General features: G+C 42.2%; 1 protein-coding gene across 5 annotated transcripts in view; it reads left to right on the forward strand.

Annotated features, from left to right (window-relative positions):
- Window positions 1–16,743, forward strand: part of FAM133B (family with sequence similarity 133 member B) — a 78,632-nt gene that overhangs the window by 50,833 nt on the left and 11,056 nt on the right. For all 5 annotated transcript variants that reach the window (XM_074984739.1, XM_074984738.1, XM_074984740.1 and 2 more), the window contains 6 exons: window positions 2,997–3,075; window positions 4,673–4,747; window positions 4,910–4,942; window positions 5,380–5,448; window positions 7,797–7,892; window positions 13,578–13,625. In XM_074984739.1, coding sequence (XP_074840840.1) covers window positions 2,997–3,075; window positions 4,673–4,747; window positions 4,910–4,942; window positions 5,380–5,448; window positions 7,797–7,892; window positions 13,578–13,625 — 400 coding nt within the window. The remainder of the gene's footprint in view (window positions 1–2,996; window positions 3,076–4,672; window positions 4,748–4,909; window positions 4,943–5,379; window positions 5,449–7,796; window positions 7,893–13,577; window positions 13,626–16,743) is intronic.

Genomic DNA, 16,743 nt, shown 5'->3' on the forward strand with positions numbered 1-16,743 from the left:
CAAAAAATGAAGCTGTACGGACATCAGGCAGGCCATTTTTGACAAAAGACTTTGTTGATTGCTTCCACACCCAGCACTTATCCCCCTCACTCTGAGGAGGTCACATACGTAATTCTTGTCCCATCATAGCCTGAATGCTGGTAGAAAGAAATAAAAATGCATGTTAAGGAGATATTGGTATGTTTTTGCTGTCTGACTTGAGAGGGACAAAGATTCCTAAGCATAATCAGGAGCTCTCCAGTCTGTTTGGCTTCAATAAGACACAAAAGTTCGTTTATTATAGACGTTACCATTGCTTTTTGAATGTAAGATGGTACCTATTAGTATATGTATGTTTATTTACTTTAGCCTTGTAAATCTCATTTATTTTTCCTAGTTAATAACTAACCTTTAGTTAGTTTGTTACAGGGTTGACTACAAACATTGTCTTCGGTTGAGATCTGAGTACAGTTGATTTGTGGGCAACTGGCTGGTTCTTCAGGACTGGAAGTAACCTGATTATTATGACTGTTGGTGTAAAGCCAGGGTGGGGAACTTCTCTCAATACCCACGACACACCTTGATGTCTGCATCCCCCAGTGTGATTCCTATGTCGTGCTAGTTTGGTCAGGAGCACTGGGCACGTTCTTTACATTTGAACATTGGAAGGAAAAATGCATATGCAGTCTTGTCTGAGGTTACTTTCTGTAGACTATCAAAAAGATCCTGCCTCACGGTGTAGCTGAAATGCTCCTCTGCACATTTACCCTCCTCACTAGGGTGAGCATATATCCCCCGCCCAAATAAAGGACAAGGGGAATGATGCTGTCCTGACCAAAACAGGACAGATGGTCACCGTATCTGGGAGTCAGGCGGTGGCTGCCCTGGGGGGGCTGTCACCCTGCCAGTGAAATTCCTGGCTTTCTGCCAGGTGGGGGCGCCACCATTCTGCCACTCCAGCTTCCAGCTCCCCCAGCCGGGAGAAGCTGTCAGAGGGACAGCTGCCTGACTCCCCCAGCCGAGGGAAGCTGGGGGGCAGACGCGCTGCTGCGCAAGTCCAGCTCCGGCTCCAGCTCCCCCAGCCGAGGAAAGCTGGGGGGCAACCCCATTGTGGCGGGGGAGCCGGGGGAAGCTGGGGAGCCGCTGTGCCACCACGTGGTCCAGCTCCTGGCTCCCCCAGCCAGGGGAAGCGGGCGGCAGCTGCCTGAAAATACGGGGCAATTAGCCTCTTTGACAAAATAAATCAGTGCGCCCTGGTTACCTGGCACCCCAAATATGGGACTGTCCCACCAAAACCTGCTCCTCACCTTCATCATCCTACTTACTTTTCACAGAAGAAGTCTGTGTTTTGCATTCTTCCGAGTTGTCCATGGTGGTCTGTGTGGTGCTGATGGGGTGTCTTCCAATATGGCGTGCAGTTTGTTGTCAAAGTGGCAGGTTAGCAGTTCATCATGTGATCAGTTGGTGGGTTCCTTGGCATGGTGGTATGTGCAGCGCGATTCCTTTGCTTTCGTGCAGAGCTTCTGCTAATCCTTCTCATGCCCTGTATATTTATTCATCTTTTCATCCCTGAGCACCTTTCAACAATTGGTCTAGTTGAGCCTGCGCAGACTGTTTTCCTGAAAGACCTAGGAGAGCCCGTACCATCTGACTGGTCCAGGCAGCTGTGCTTCTAGTACAGTGGTTCTCAAACTTTTCGGCATCACACCCCACCTTTTGATTTTTGAGAAACCCTAATGCCCCCACCCAACCTCTTTTTACCATGGGCCAGCACCCCAGCTGCCTGTGAGCCGCCTGCCTGAGCCCCTCCCCTCCCTTCCCCCAGAGCCAGGCACCACCAGCCCCTCATCTAACTTCATCCTCCTCCTCCCTCCCCCCAACCCACACTCACTCACCTTTGCTGGAGGCAGCCAGCTCCATGTGGGCCTTCACTGGCTGCCTGCTTTTTATAGCAGCTGCCCTGGGTCACCCATGTGAAATGGCAGGGGCTGAGAGGTGGAAGCAAAGGCCGGCTTTTTGTTTGGGTGTGGGGAATGACTGGGTGGGTGAGCTGGGTTGCCTCGCACCCCACCCTGGAATTCCTTCACTTCCCCAGGGGGCATGCCCCCCCAGTTTGGGAAACCATGTTCTAGTACATGGGAGGCAGCAGTTTGGGTGGGCAGTTGTGCACAATGGACAGCTGTTAGTTGTCCATGCCAAGGTAGGCCGTCATGAATATGTAGGAATTTTAAAAAGAAAGGAGGATGGCTTCTGGGTTCTTTGGCCTCTGGGTGGAGGAATTCACAACTGTGATTAGAATACTCACTGACAGGCATTGTGGAACTATTGTGGTTGACGTAGGTCATGCTGCATGTACACTTGCGCTGTGTTGACCTCAGAAGTTCAGCCATGGATCAGTGCCATTTGGGGCATTGCCTCAGCATAACAGAGTATTTACGTTGACCTGAGACAAATTTGAGAGTTGACACATGTAATATAAGCCTATGCAAGCTGATTTAAATCATCGTGACTTTGTACTATACAGCGGGCCTCAGAATATTCTTTGTCATTGGTGTCATTACCTGAATTGTGGGGGTAATTTTTATTTATTTATTTATTTTGTAATTTTGTTAAGAGAGTCACACATGGAAGGAAATGTTGAGTACATTTTTATAATTGAATTCTGCCTTTCAGAATTGTCTTATTAAGAATTATACTAGCTTTTAAGATGAGTGACTAAAATTATCTTGTGTTCAATCTATTTATCTTTTAGAACAACAAATTCAAGCACGATCATGCACGGGGATTTGTTTGGAAGCCCTAACCTTTATGATGCACTGTAAATTGTAGCATAACACAAATATAGCTTGCTTTCTTTCTCCTGTGATGGGAAATTCAGCCAAAGATAAACTGAAGAAACAACTTGCATTACTGTCTGGGCATTTCACTGGAAATTTTTAAAAATAAATTATGATGATGTGTTGGATTTTTTAGATGTATAGGTATATATGTAAAAATTTATGTATTTTTATATAAAGGGAAGAAGTGAAAGAACAACTAGAAAAGAAAAAGAAAGGATCAAGGGCTTTGGCTGAGTTTGAAGAAAAGATGAATGAGGTTTGTGATTTGATTCATTTTATCTTGGTGGATGATTGAGAAAAAAATAGAATGATCTTTTGTATTTTGATGTCATTAGCAGGATTGTGTTGCTGTCTGTGTGATTCTTCATGAGTTAACTTTATTTGAATATTTAAATTACAATTACAGCAGTTACAGAGCAGAAGCAATCTTTTACTTCCCTTTCTAATACAGTGTTGTTCTCAACAGTATATATCTGATAAATACTGTCCAATCTAGTTATGAAAAGGTGGCACCTAAAGAGGATTTGAACGCTTGTAGTTCACTAGAAGACCACACTCTTCTTAGCTTTAGTAGGCTGAGCTTATTGCATGTCCCACAGCTTATTGCATCTCCCCATTCCATTCCACGTTTCCTGTGTACCACCATCCTAACCCCTCTTATTTCAGGCATTTCTTGAATGTCCCACACAATCTCCCCCATCTCAGTTCTTGGCAGTCCCCTAATCCTTCTTCTATAAGATTCTGCATACTGCCGCCACATTGCCAAAAGTTCGTTTCACTCCCTCCCCCTCCCTCCCCCCAAAATTCAGCCACACAAAATTGTCCAATCTTCCCTCTTCACTCTGGATTCTGTGTGCTCACCCTTCCACCTTTTCATCCTACTAGTGTCCCATTCTTTTACACGTATAAGAAGCTCTGCTTAACCCCTATTCCTCCATATGAGGTTACCCATCTCTTCCCCACAAGTGCTCTGTGTGCCCCCCCCCATTCCACCTTCCCACTGGGGTCTCATTCTCCCACCCATCCCAGAGGCTGTGTTCACATCTCCATTGCAAATCACTCATTATGATATGTCTCGGAGAAACATCATTCAGGGTTCAGACATGTTAAAGCATGTTGGGAGTTTGAGTGAGAGATGTAATTCTGTTGGAAGGCGCTGGGTGCTATCAATCAGTTGCTTAAACAATACAGTCCAGAGGTGAATGAAACTTTGGCTGTGCTAACCAGATGTTTGGGTCTCTAGTATCTCCCATTTCCCCCTTTTAATTTTGTGACTTTTCCCGTAGCTAATAGGGTTCTAGCCATTTTTACCTGGCCATAAAGGTGGCACAAAGAACACACACAGGATTTGGGGGAAGAGTGCAAGGAGCCCCATGTTTGTGCACTGCACTTGACTTAACAGAGGAAATAATGTGTGAACCTCTACCTGAGCTGAAACGTTTTCATTACTGTCCAAATCCTTACCCACCAGCTTTGACACGAGACATTTGTGTTTGCTGGCACTTGTTTTTTTAAAAAAGCCGATTACTCACATTGCTGCAGTGGAAAATGTACATGCAGTTCTAAATTTAATATTCTAATACAGATAGTTAATTAAGGTGTTTGTGGGTACATTTTTGTTTAAATAACTGGAGGATCAAGAAGAAAATTAGCAAGCGTTCATCAAATAAATATGAATCTGTTTATGACAAATTAAATAAGTAGTACTCTAGTTTTAGGATTAGTTGAATTATCTTTTTAAAGCCTGAAAAATAATACTTGTTTGGCTCTATCACAGAGGGAAGATTTCAAAGGTTCCTGTTAATGTCTGCTGTTTGAAAGTTATGCCAATGGTCACTATTATTGTTTTTCAGAACTGGAAGAAAGAACTAGAAAAACATAGGGAGAAATTATTAAGTGGAAGTGAGAGTTCCTCCAAAAAGAAAGAGGTAATTTCTTAAGTCTGGTAAAGTATTTGAGTTGGACATTCTTGCACTGAAACAGCTAATGCCAAAGAACATAGGTCAAAATGCAAAATCAGGGCTACTTTCTTTGTGGCATATGTTTAGAGATCATGATGCAGTGTAACAAAATTGTCTCTTTCTTTTTAGAAAAAGAAAAAGGAAAAGAAGAAATCAAATAGGGTGAGCAAAGATTTCAGGGTTTTAAGTTTTACATGGTTTAACGAGTTCCTGAAAAGACAAAATAAGAGCATAATTTAGAATTTTATGTAGATGTTTAAATAACTATTCTTGCATTGCCTGTTATCTGAGAATGTTAGTTTCATTTGTATTTGAGGAGAAATTGAGACTCTTATCTCCAATTTAAAAATAAGAAAGCCTGGCTGATTTAAAAATAGAGAATTTGGCCAGAAAATGGCATATGCTGTTTGTTTCAGGAAAATACCACTCCTACAGTTTAAGAAAATCTCTGCAAGATAGGCTCTTGGAACTAAGATTGCTGTAGAGAACATGTGCAAATGCAGAGACATTTGGGAGTATTTGGCTGTTCCTTTAATTGTTTCTCAAAGAGACAAAATGCTGCATCTCACAAGCTTTAATTTTTGTTGTGTTTGGTCAAGTTGTCTTCATCTTCCTCTTCTTCATCAAGCTCTGATTCTTCCAGCAGTTCATCTGATTCTGATGATGAGGTGAGAACATACCAAAATTGTAATTTCTTATTTTCTGTGAAAGTATGCTAGTATATAATTCTAGGATATGCTGGCACCACTTACTCTGTTATTCTGGCTTTTATTAGGGTGATTCATTCAAGAAATGTATGGTTCTCATTTTAGTATGGAAATAGTGTTTGCAGATTAGTCAGCATTTTAACAGAGGCCCCATGCATCTGCTTACTTCACACACTGTGAGCAGTCCTATATACTTCAGTGGAGCTCCTCACAGTGCATTGAACATACGTGTATGTCTTTGCTGAATGGGCGTCATATTTTTTGATTGATAGTAACCATGCATAGCTGTGAATTTCAGGAAATGTTAGATAGTTTGTCTATTAGTAATCTTAATTATATCTTTAGGCACAGAGAGGTAGCCGTGTTAGTCTGTACCTTCACAAAACAAAAAAGCAGTCTTGTAGCACTTTAAAGACTAACAGAATGGTTTAGTAGGTGATGAGCTTTCATGGGACAGACTCAGTTCTTCAGATCTGGAAATTCTGGTGCCACTTACTGTATTATTCTGACTTTTGTTAGGGTGATTCATTCAAGAAGTGTATGATTCTTATTTTAACGTGGAAAATAGCATTTGCGGATTAGTCAGCATTTTAACAGAGGCCCCAATTCCAGAATTTCCAGATCTCAAGAACTGAATCTGTCCCACAAAAGCTCATCACCTAAAAATATTTGTGAGTCTTTACAATGCTACAGGACTGCCTTTTTGTTTTATATCTTCAGGGTTATTGGTTTATCTGTGAGATCTGAAACTATAACTGTTTTTAAAAGGAGGATGAGTTAAAGGCTTGATGTTTTCTATAGCCAGATTTATACACAATGCACAATACTCAGACTTTTTCATAGAATTAACTTCTGACCTCACAAATGTGTGTTCGGCTACTGTGTAATAGGTTCGTGTTTTGTCCCACAATTTGTTGCAGATCCTCAATTTTATTAAATTCAAAGGGAGTTGAGAGCTCTGGCCCCATTATTGGATCCTTTAAGAGATTTAGGAGTGCAACAGAGATAACAAACCTGAGGAAGGAGTTGTAGTAGCAGTCCCTTTGATTTATTATAAAACAGTGGGTTATAAAGTAAGCCACAATGTGGCTCTAAAGTGATTCTTTGAAAAAAGCAAGTATACAGCTGAAGACAAAAAAGGCAAATCTTCAGAAATCTCGCATGAAGATAGAAGAGTCTTTTCTTTACAGGGAGGAAAGAAACCTTCTAGTACATCAAGAAGTATAGAAATAGACATGACATTAATATGTGCATTCAATAAATTTCTCTGTGCAAGAAAATATATGTAATGCCAACATATTAAAAGAATACTAATGAGACACTTATGTTTAGAAAGTAATTTTGGTTCCTGATAATTTTTGACACTGTTTTTTGCAATATATATAGAGAGATACTAGGCAGCGTGTACCTGAATGATTTACGTGCTTACCTTTGTATGCATTGGATGAGGAGGGTTATCCTCTTGAACACAATTAAGAACTCTGTATGAACAGTATTTATTTTAGGTGGCAGATTTATAAACTGGATTCACTTTGATTTTTATAGAGAATAGCATACAGTAAACCCTCAATTTAACAGACCCTGATATAACAGACTTCAGAAATAAGACACTGTCTGCCAGCCCACTCCCATCCACCCAGTAAATGCCAGCGACTCACCAGAGCCACCTCCACCAGGGCTGGAGGAGCCGCCGGGAATGCCTAATCTTGGGTAGGTGATGAGCAGCTAATGGCAGGTGAACCCAGAGGCTGTGCTCCTTGAACAGAGCAAAGAGCCCCCTGCCAAGCTCTCTCTCCCAAGCCTGCTGCGTTCCTCCCAGGTCACGGACAGAGCACTCCCTAGTGTGCCTTGCAAGGTGCCTCCAGTCCTGCAGATTTGGATTTAATTGACTTTCAGCATTAATGGATGCCCCATTCCCTTTATTAGTCCATTAAATGAAGGGTTTACTGTATTATTTGGCATTTCTTTAATGGGAGATTAATAATTTTTCCTGCTAAATTAAAAATAACCTCCTGGGCACACCATTATTTAATTGGTGTAGATCACTTTGAAGATGAAAAGTCCGACTTTTTGATATACAGTGAACAATAATAATGAAAGAGGAAACTAGAAAAATTTGGATTTATCACTAATATAAATTTTGAATAAATGGAGAAAAATTATGACTATAATTGCTCTCGGTAGTGATGTAAGCAACAAAGTATACATACGTCTAGGACCTTGCATTTTTTTATTCTTCAGACAGAATATTCAGTTATAGTTTAACTGTGAACAAATACAAGCTTTCTCTCTAAAACATTTATGGCTAGGATAAGAAACAAGGGAAAAAAAGGAGAAAAAAGAAGTATCGCTCCTCACGGAAGTCTTCTGAAAGCTCTACTTCTGATTCAGAATCAGGCAGTAAGGTAAAATGTACTGATGTATTAGTGTTGTGAATTTTCCCATTATTTATACTGTAAACATTTCAATGTCTGATTTTGGTTTTCCATAGCCACATTTTTATTTCTTTTGCAAACATACAGTGCTACTTTATGGGAGCAAGCAGTGCTTCCAGCCTTCTGCTTCCATCAAACTGAAACCAAGTATCCCTGTTTGAGGTCAGAAACACTGGCTGAAAGGAATAATTTGACATTTGGAGAGCAGGCTTGTCAGTGATTCTGAGCTATTATCATTAACTTTCGAATTATAAATGTGAATTCTGTCTTATTTGTTGCTAAACCAAACTCTGTTTTACTGTAAAATAAGCTAACGTATAAAACATGTAAATTTAAATTTTGGTCAATGTTTTGTTTTCACTTGTAGTTTTTTTTAAATGAGGGTCTGACAAAATACCAGTGTTCAAAATACTGCCTTACCAAATGTCGGTGAGAAGAGTATTTTCCCTTCAGAAATTGGACAGTCTGCAGCATAAATTGAGCCTGATGTAAATGCAGTTATGGGCAGGTTTCCCTTTTTGTGCTGTATTTGGATCAGTGCATCCCCAATTAATTAAACTTTATGGTCTGAATTTTGAAATTCCATCTTGTGTAAGCTGAAAAGTAAATAATCAGATTGTTAAGGAGCCTGTCCTCTGTCTTCAATTCTTTACACTGCAGCAGGTAATAAATATATTTTGGCCTAAAAATGGTACTCTAAGAAGCCATTTATAAAAGTTCTTTGGGTTCAGTCCTGTCTTCATTTGTTTGTAAAGTACCTATCTTAGTGTATGTGCAATCCAAATAATAATTCTCTCTTACATAGTGCTTTTTATCCATAAATCTCAAATGGTCATTATATACACACACGCTTGCGCACATACACAGGTTTTTGTTAATATAAGTTTAAAAATTCATCTCTCATACATATGGTGAGGGGAACATAATATTTAGACACCTGCTGCTGCTGAATTGGAGGACAGAAGTCTCTGGCTACATCTACACTAGGCAAATTAAGTTGATCACAGATACACAGTTCCAGCTATGGCAATCGCGTGGCTTGAATGGATGTATCTGTGCTCGACTAACTTGGCAGTCCCTACTGGGGAATGGTGGCCAACCTCCTTTACTCCTCACATCTTACAAGGAGTACAGGGGTCAGCTGCAAACCTGAGTGGTCAATTTCGTGCATCCATACTAGACACATGAAGTCGAACCCTGGAAGATCAACCCTAAGTGGGTCGATCTTCTGGGGTAATGTAAACCTAGCCTCTATTCTTTCCTTCTCCTGTCAGGTGAGGTGATGTGAGAGTAGAGGCTCATGCCTTACAATTCCTTTCTGCTTAGCTATTCTCCATCTCTGATATTTCTTCACTCTGTTGCACCCAGCCTTTTCTTGCTGGCTCATGCACACTGTGCATCTTTGCAATACTTTCAATAAAAATTACTTGTCTTATCAGACAGGAAGGAGCAACAGTGAGGCACTTAATTGAGGGTGGGGGCTGTCAACAGGGGAAAGTAGAACATGAGGGCTATGTCTGTACTAGAGAATTTTGTAGACAAAACTCACAGAGCATGTACACATAAAATGTGTTTTGTTGACAGAAACTGTCACCAAAAATCTGTGTATGCTCCAGGGGGCCCTTTTGTCAATAGAGCGAATCAAAAGATTGATCCACTTTTATGTGTAGACGCTATCTGTCTACAGAAGTTTTGTCAGAACATCTCTTCCAACGATAACTTCTGTAGGCTGATGCTTCTAGTGTAGATGTAGCCGAGCTATTCTGTCGGGAGTATGCTTTATTTTAGGCTTATGTTCTGTCCCCTAGGCTCTCTCAAAGGACTCTTTTCTCTCCCAACACATGTGGACTCTGCAGTGGTAGGGTGTGTTTTTTAAGGTTCTTAGGAATAGCGTGATGGTGGCTGGCCTTCTCTATGCAAGTTTTCTGCATGATCTGCTGAACGGCTTTCTATTCCTTAATTCCCCACAGGCATACCAGCAAGAGAACACTGTCTGCACATTGTATGGCAAGGACAAAAGCAATTATATCAAACTGGTAGTTTTTATATAATGGTCGTGTGACTTGACTTATTTAACTTAAACCCTTGTCTTCCGAGTGGAGCATAGGTCATCTACAAGTCTCTTCCATTTCCCTCTGTCTCGGGAGAAAACTTCTGGCTGACTCCAGGAGTACCCCAGTTGTTGTCCTTCAATCTCAGTAGATCTTCTCCACATTGTCCGAGATCCTCCTCTTGTGTGTTTTCCTTGTGGGTTCCATGTGAGAGCTTGACAGACTATGCTGGACGATAATTTTCTGGGAGTGTGACCTAGCCATCCACACTTTCTTTTCTTGATTTCGGCGTCAGGTGATTTTGTCCTCCTCTGTTCCAAAGCTCCCCATTTCTGACAAAGGATGTATCTTGGGCATCTGTTTATGAATGTCTGTAGCTTGTGATTTGAAGACTTTTTAGTACACCAAGTCTTGCATCTATACAAGAGCACACTCTTCATATTTGCGTTCAAAATTCTCAGTTTCATCTTTGGAGATATTATGTGTGAACAAAGAGTCTTGAATACAGCTGTTGCTTTCCCTAGTCTAGCACTGATACCCTTGTCTGTTCTTCTGTCTCTGCCCATAATATTCCCCAAGTAGGTGAACTGCTCCAAATCTTCCAAGTCATCCCCTTCCAGTGTGATGGCATTGTTGTTGGGCTGGTTGATTCTCATGGTCTTGGTCTTTCTCTTGTTAATGCTCAATCCAGTTATAGAGGCAGTTTTGCCCACTGTTGCAACATTTTCTTCTAGGCTTTCATGTTGGTGTGAAAGGAGAACAACACTGTCAACAAAATCACCTTTAGGTGTTTGATAAATGTCCACTGAATGCCCCATTGATGGCCATCTGTTATCCTCCTCATAATCCAGTCCATTGTGATCAGGAACAGTAATGGTGACAATAGGCACCCTTGTCGCACTCCTAAGAGTATGCTGAAGGATTCTGTCAAGACACCATTGTGAACATCTTGGCGTGTTGAGGGTTTGTACATGGAGTGGATCAGGTTAATAATTTTGGGTGGGAAGTCACAGTGTTGCAGCAGTTTACACAAAGTGTCTATATAAATGCTGCCAAAGGCTTTCTCAAAGTCTATGAAGGTTATGTACACAGGGGAAGTTCAACTCACGGGACTGTTCTGTGATCACTCTGAGAGTTGCTATTTGGTCAGTACAAGATCTCTTGCTTTGGAAGCCGGCCTGCTCTTTTCTGAGCTGTCTATCAATTTCTGTCTTTATTCTCTCCAAGAGAATTCTCTTGAACACTTTTCCTGGAATAGACAGTAACGTGATGCCCCTTTAGTTCTTACATCCCTTCAAGTTGCCTTCTCTGGAAGCTTGATAAGGTAGTCATGTTTTCAGTCTTGTGGGATCTCCTCAGTGCCCCAAATTTTCCCAAATAGATCATACATCATGTTGAATGGTTTCTCACTATCTTCCTTGATTGCTTCTGCAGGGATGTTATCTGGACCAGGTGCTTTTCTGCTTTTCAGATGGGCAGTGCCTTTCCTGATTTCTTCTTTTGTAGGTTTGTTGCTCTTAATTCGCAGAGGTATATTTGCAGTGGTAACTGCAGAAGTTCCATATGGGTAGGGCAGTTCATTAGCTCTTCAAAGTGTTCCTTCCATCTACTGAGTTGTCTTGGGTTCGTCAGCACACACCCCTCCTTATCCTGTCCTGGCTGATCCACTGTACACCGTGACCAAGCTAGCTTCTGTGTTATGTCCTACAGCTCTTTCAGGTCTATCCATCCTGCAGCTTGTTCTGCTTGTGCAGGGTTTTCCACACAGTTCTTCTTGTCCCATTTTATAGGTGCCTTAACTTCTCTGCCAGCTTCTGAATACTGTCTCTGAACTGCTGCCTTGGCTGCTCTTGTTTTGCTGTTGTTGATTGCCGCTTTTCTGATCTTTCATTCCTTCACTTTTCTCAGAGTTTCTGCTGTGATCCATTCTTTGCGACATCTTGTCCTTTTTCCCACTGTTTTGTCACTGGTATCTTTCTAGGCTGTTTTGGTGTGTTCTCAAATTTTTTCCATGGTAGCATCGTCCAGGATGAGGTTGTCAGAAATGCATATCTGTTGGGCAGCTCCACTTTGAAACGACCTCTTGTCTCTATATCCTTCAGCTGCTCTGTGTTGAATCTCAGTCCCAGCTTGGACCTCTTGTCTCTATATCCTTCAGCTGCTCCGTGTTGAATCTCAGTCCCAGCTTGGTCACTTTGGTGGTGTACCTCTTGAGCTTGAACCCGAGTTTTATCGGGACCAGATGGTAGTCTGAACCTACATCTGCTCCTCTTCTAGTGCGGATGTCCTGCATTGATCTTCTGAAAAAACTGCTGATACAGATCAATCTGGTTTTCTGACTGATGGTCTGATGAAACCAAAGTGACCTTATGAATCCTTTTTTGTGGAAAAACACTACCATCTATCATCAATCCATTGAAGGAACAAAAGTCACTGAAATGATCTCCATTTTCATTCATGTTACCTAGGCCCCCTTTTCCCATGGTCTGTTCTCTACTTGTATTTATGTATTCAGTTTTCGCATTGAAGTTGCCCATCAAAATCAAGATATCCTTCTTTGCTTTCTGGTTCACAATACTTGGTAGTTTGTCACAGAAGTCTGTTTTACATTCTCATCTGCTTCGTTGGTTGGTGCATAACATTGCAAAATCAGTACCTTCTACGTTTTGGTGTAGGCTCCAGTTGTGGTGATGCGTTATGATGCTGCTGTCCATTCCATTAAAGCACATGATGCCTCTCTTGGTAACATTAACCCCATGCCTTTTGTGTGTGTGGTATACCCCCTTTTTCATGGCCTGAGTAGGGGAGGTTTTCACTTGTTGCCGGGGTAGCTGTCCAGATTGTGTCCATCTTGTCTCTCACAAACCCAGCACTGCAATCTTGTATTGTTCCATCTCCACTGCAATCTGTGCTGTCTTACCTGCTATTTACGTGGGCTGAACATTCCACATACCAAACTGGGTGGTTGTCCTGAGTGAGAGAAGGGTCATCTGCAGGGCAGCTTCCTTTCAGCTTTTCTTACCACGCTGCATAATTAATCTGTGCGGATGGCCAACTCAGCCCAAAACTTGTATCGTAGGTTTCTTTGTAGTTGTTTATGTAACTTTTGGGTTTTTTATGGATAGGTCATGTGAACTGCCAGATAAAGTATCTTTCAGCAATTGTTAGCACTGTAACCCAGAACAAACATAATATGGGTTGAATCTCTCTAATCTGGCACCCTTGGAACCTGACTGGTGGTGGACCATGGGAGGTCAATATTGTCTAGTAGCATTACCAACACTTCCACTGCTTACTGGGCTCTTAGAAGGCATATGGGGTAAATTGTAGCTAAATAACAGCACAGAACGCTGAGAGCCAGGGCAGATGGCTGTAAGCAAACATTATGGGATCATGGGAAACTTGGCCACCCCCATGATAACTGGTCATCCAGCCAACTAAAATCATGCCAGGTTATGGATGATGCCTGACAAGAGTGCCAGATTAGAGAGGTTCAGCCTGTAGCTTTGAAAAGTAGGCCTTTTCATATAGGGAATATCTGGTCAAGATTCTGTTGTGAGTCACACCATTATGTGAATATTAATTATTTTAACCTTCTATTTAGGACAGCACAAAAAAGAAAAAAATAAAGGAAGAACATGAAAGAGAAAAGGTAAAAGTACATAAAAAATCCACCTCAAAACTATATTTTATATAATATAGACAAGAAACCTCTTTCTTAAATGGAGGCGGAAGTCTCATACATGTAGCAGCAGTAAACCTATGCTTGCACGTCTCAGGGCAGATTTTTAAAGCTCCTAAAGCGTCTATTTAAATTAGTGCTGCTGGAGATGGGGGGTTTCTAGGTGCTGCGCTCTTACAAAGATCTGATCCAAAAACTGTTGAGTGCAAAAATTGCTAGTTTTGTTGCAACTTTGTAAATGTGTTCAAGCACATAGGGTGAATTCAAGAACAAACAACTTAAGTGGCTTTCCAGTGGTGGTCTCTCTCTTTGTTTTGTTTTGTTTTGTTTTTAATTTACGATGAGGACTGTGAGTTCACCTTAGTAGCATGGGCCACTCGTAAGAAGTCTGCCTAATAGAAGCTAGGTGTCAGCTCCCTAACACTGCTGGAGGTTCAGCCGCTCAGTACTCTCCTCTGGGCTTATACCCGTCCTTCCTTCATCAGTCAGGTTATGAGTAGGTATGCTTCAATCCCCAGATGTCTTTGAATTGTTCCCCTGTGATATCCAGCTCTCACACTGGCTACTTACAGAACTTCTGGATCTCCTCCCTCAGAGTTGAGATCTACCCCAGTTTACCAGTGATAGAATAAACTATTTCTTCTGTAAGTTACACAGCACTTGTGAAAGCTTAAAGCAGATGGTTTAATTAAGAAAGAATAAAAATCGAATGAGAAATGAAAGAATGATGGACATGGGTACGTACAATATTAAAAAAATAAATATATGTGAACCTGACTCCTTTCCAGCTAATAAAGTAGATTCCCTGCTCAGTTTCCTCAGGAGCCAGAGTTTAAATGGACGTTAAAGCAGCTCTTTGCCAGGAGTTTACACGTTGCCTTACCCTACACTCTGTTATATTGACAGCAGACTTTTCTTTCTATTCACAAAAGGGTAAACCCCTGCCTTTTTGTAGTTTCTTACCTACCTTTTAAGTGGTTTTGATTGTTTGTCTTCGTCCCTGATGGTTTTCCATTGTCTGGGGTATTAGTAGACAATAGACTAGGGAGAGGTGATAACTTCTTTGTGCTTGAGTGGATCATCAAGAAACATTGCCCTGGTAACTAAGGCTATGTCTACAATAGACATAGAAGTTGACTACAGATACGCAATGTTAGCTATGCCAGTTGTTTAGCTAAAATTGATTTATCTGCATTTGACTTTGATGCCTATCTACCCGGCAGAAGGTCAGCGGGGGTGTTTCTCCCTTCCACCTTCGTTATTCCTTGCCTCTTGTGAGTTCAGACTTTGACCCCTGTGTGAAATGAAGCCCTAGAAGATAGACCCTCAGTGGTGGATCTTCTGCAGTAGTGTAGCTGTAGACTTAGAGTATGCCTACTCTACACAGCCTTTAGCCACATGGTTGTGTAGACACCAGTCACTAAAAGTCGAGCAGCGTAAACACTGTTGGCACTTCTGCTGACAAAAGTCTTCCACCTTTAAAGAGTGGCATTTGCTTTGTCTGTAGGAGAGCACTCATGCCAACAAAGCACTGTTTACACTAATACTTGCTGATGGCAGAGTTTTTGTCACTGGGGAGGGGTTAAGCATCTGTGAACAACAAAAGCTTTGTTGCTTAATTGCCAGTGTAGACAAAGCCTAAGTTCTACTCCAAGTGTATGTCTACCTACGCAGCTTACAAGGCTGTGTCAACACAGCTCTGTTGCTAAAAGTGAGCTTTGGTGAATGCTGCATGTCAGCATTTTTGCCAACTAAATACTTCCACCCCTTATGAGGCTCTCCTTCGGACAAAGCAGTGTTCATGGTTTCACTTGGCACTGCAGTACTTTGTCATTCATGTTGGGGTCGGGGATAAGCACCTGTGAATGACAAAAGTTTTGATGATCAAGTGCAATTGATGCCAAGTCCATCAATAGTTCAGTATAAATACTTCATTCCTTACATACTCTCCGTACAGACATCTCACAGTGACTGAGTCTTAACAGATTGTAAGCTCTCTGTAGATTCTTTTCATGCTACTCTTTATGGATAAATATCCTGTAATATATAATTAGTGTAATGGATTTGTGAAGTCTGAAGAGAGAGTTATTTGCAAAAAAAGCAGGATCCTTTACCAATAGGTCTCTGTAGTGCACTCACCTCCATTCAGGCTTTGTCTACACTATGCAGCTCTTAGCAGCATGGCTGTGTTGCTGCAAGTTGGGCAGTGTAAATGCTCTTTGCGCTTTGGCCAGTGAAATGCTTTCACCCACTGTGAGCAGGGTTTGGGCTGTTGACAAGAGAGCACTTCTGCTGACAGTGAGCCATTTACATTACTTGCTGCAGCAAAAATTTTGTCTGTTTTTTTTTTCAGGGGGTTGGGGGGGGAGTGCCTGTGAACAACAAAAATTTTGTCCTTTAGTTGACAATGTAGACGAAGCCTCATGTTCCCTGTTCAGTCACCTCTGTTACCTTTCTGTGTGGCAAAGCTGTCCTGTCTGTAGGATAAGATGATGCTTTTCCAGGCTCTGTGGAGGCTACCCCAGCCCTCCTATGGAAGGGGGGATTACCTAGGGCAGGGTGTGGTGGCAGGTGGCTGCAGCACTCATCCCTTGGGCCCCCTGCACTCACCACACAGTGTGACCAGCAACCTCATCTGCTCTAACACACCCCAACCTCCTTGTCTACTGAGCCCTGCTCCTTGTGGCAGTGGGAAGTGGCGTCCACTGCCTGCAGAGAAACTGGGGTCAGCGAGCAACAAGTGTGGGGCATGTTGGAGCAAACCAGGCTGCCACTCATGCCGTGTGTTGAGTTTGGGGGAGCAGAGAGGCCCAAGGGGAGGCAGCCCTCCGCTGCAGCAACAACCACTCACTGCTGCACCCTGCCTCAGGTAATCCCTGGCCACACTGATCAGGGAAGGGGAAGGGCAGGATGGAAGCAGCGGCACGAGTGCAGTTTCCCCCGGCTGTCGTGTGTGTGTCTGGGCTCCCCCAGTTCCCTAGTATGTGCGTGTGTGTGGTGGTGGGGGAGCTCCCACCTTCCCTCTGGGCATGTGTGTGGCTGGGCTCTCCCTTTCCCTCTAAGGGGAGGTGTGAGGCTGGGTGTGTGT

Source organism: Carettochelys insculpta, chromosome 2 (assembly GCF_033958435.1).
Source record: "Carettochelys insculpta isolate YL-2023 chromosome 2, ASM3395843v1, whole genome shotgun sequence".
Lineage (NCBI taxonomy): Eukaryota > Metazoa > Chordata > Testudines > Carettochelyidae > Carettochelys > Carettochelys insculpta.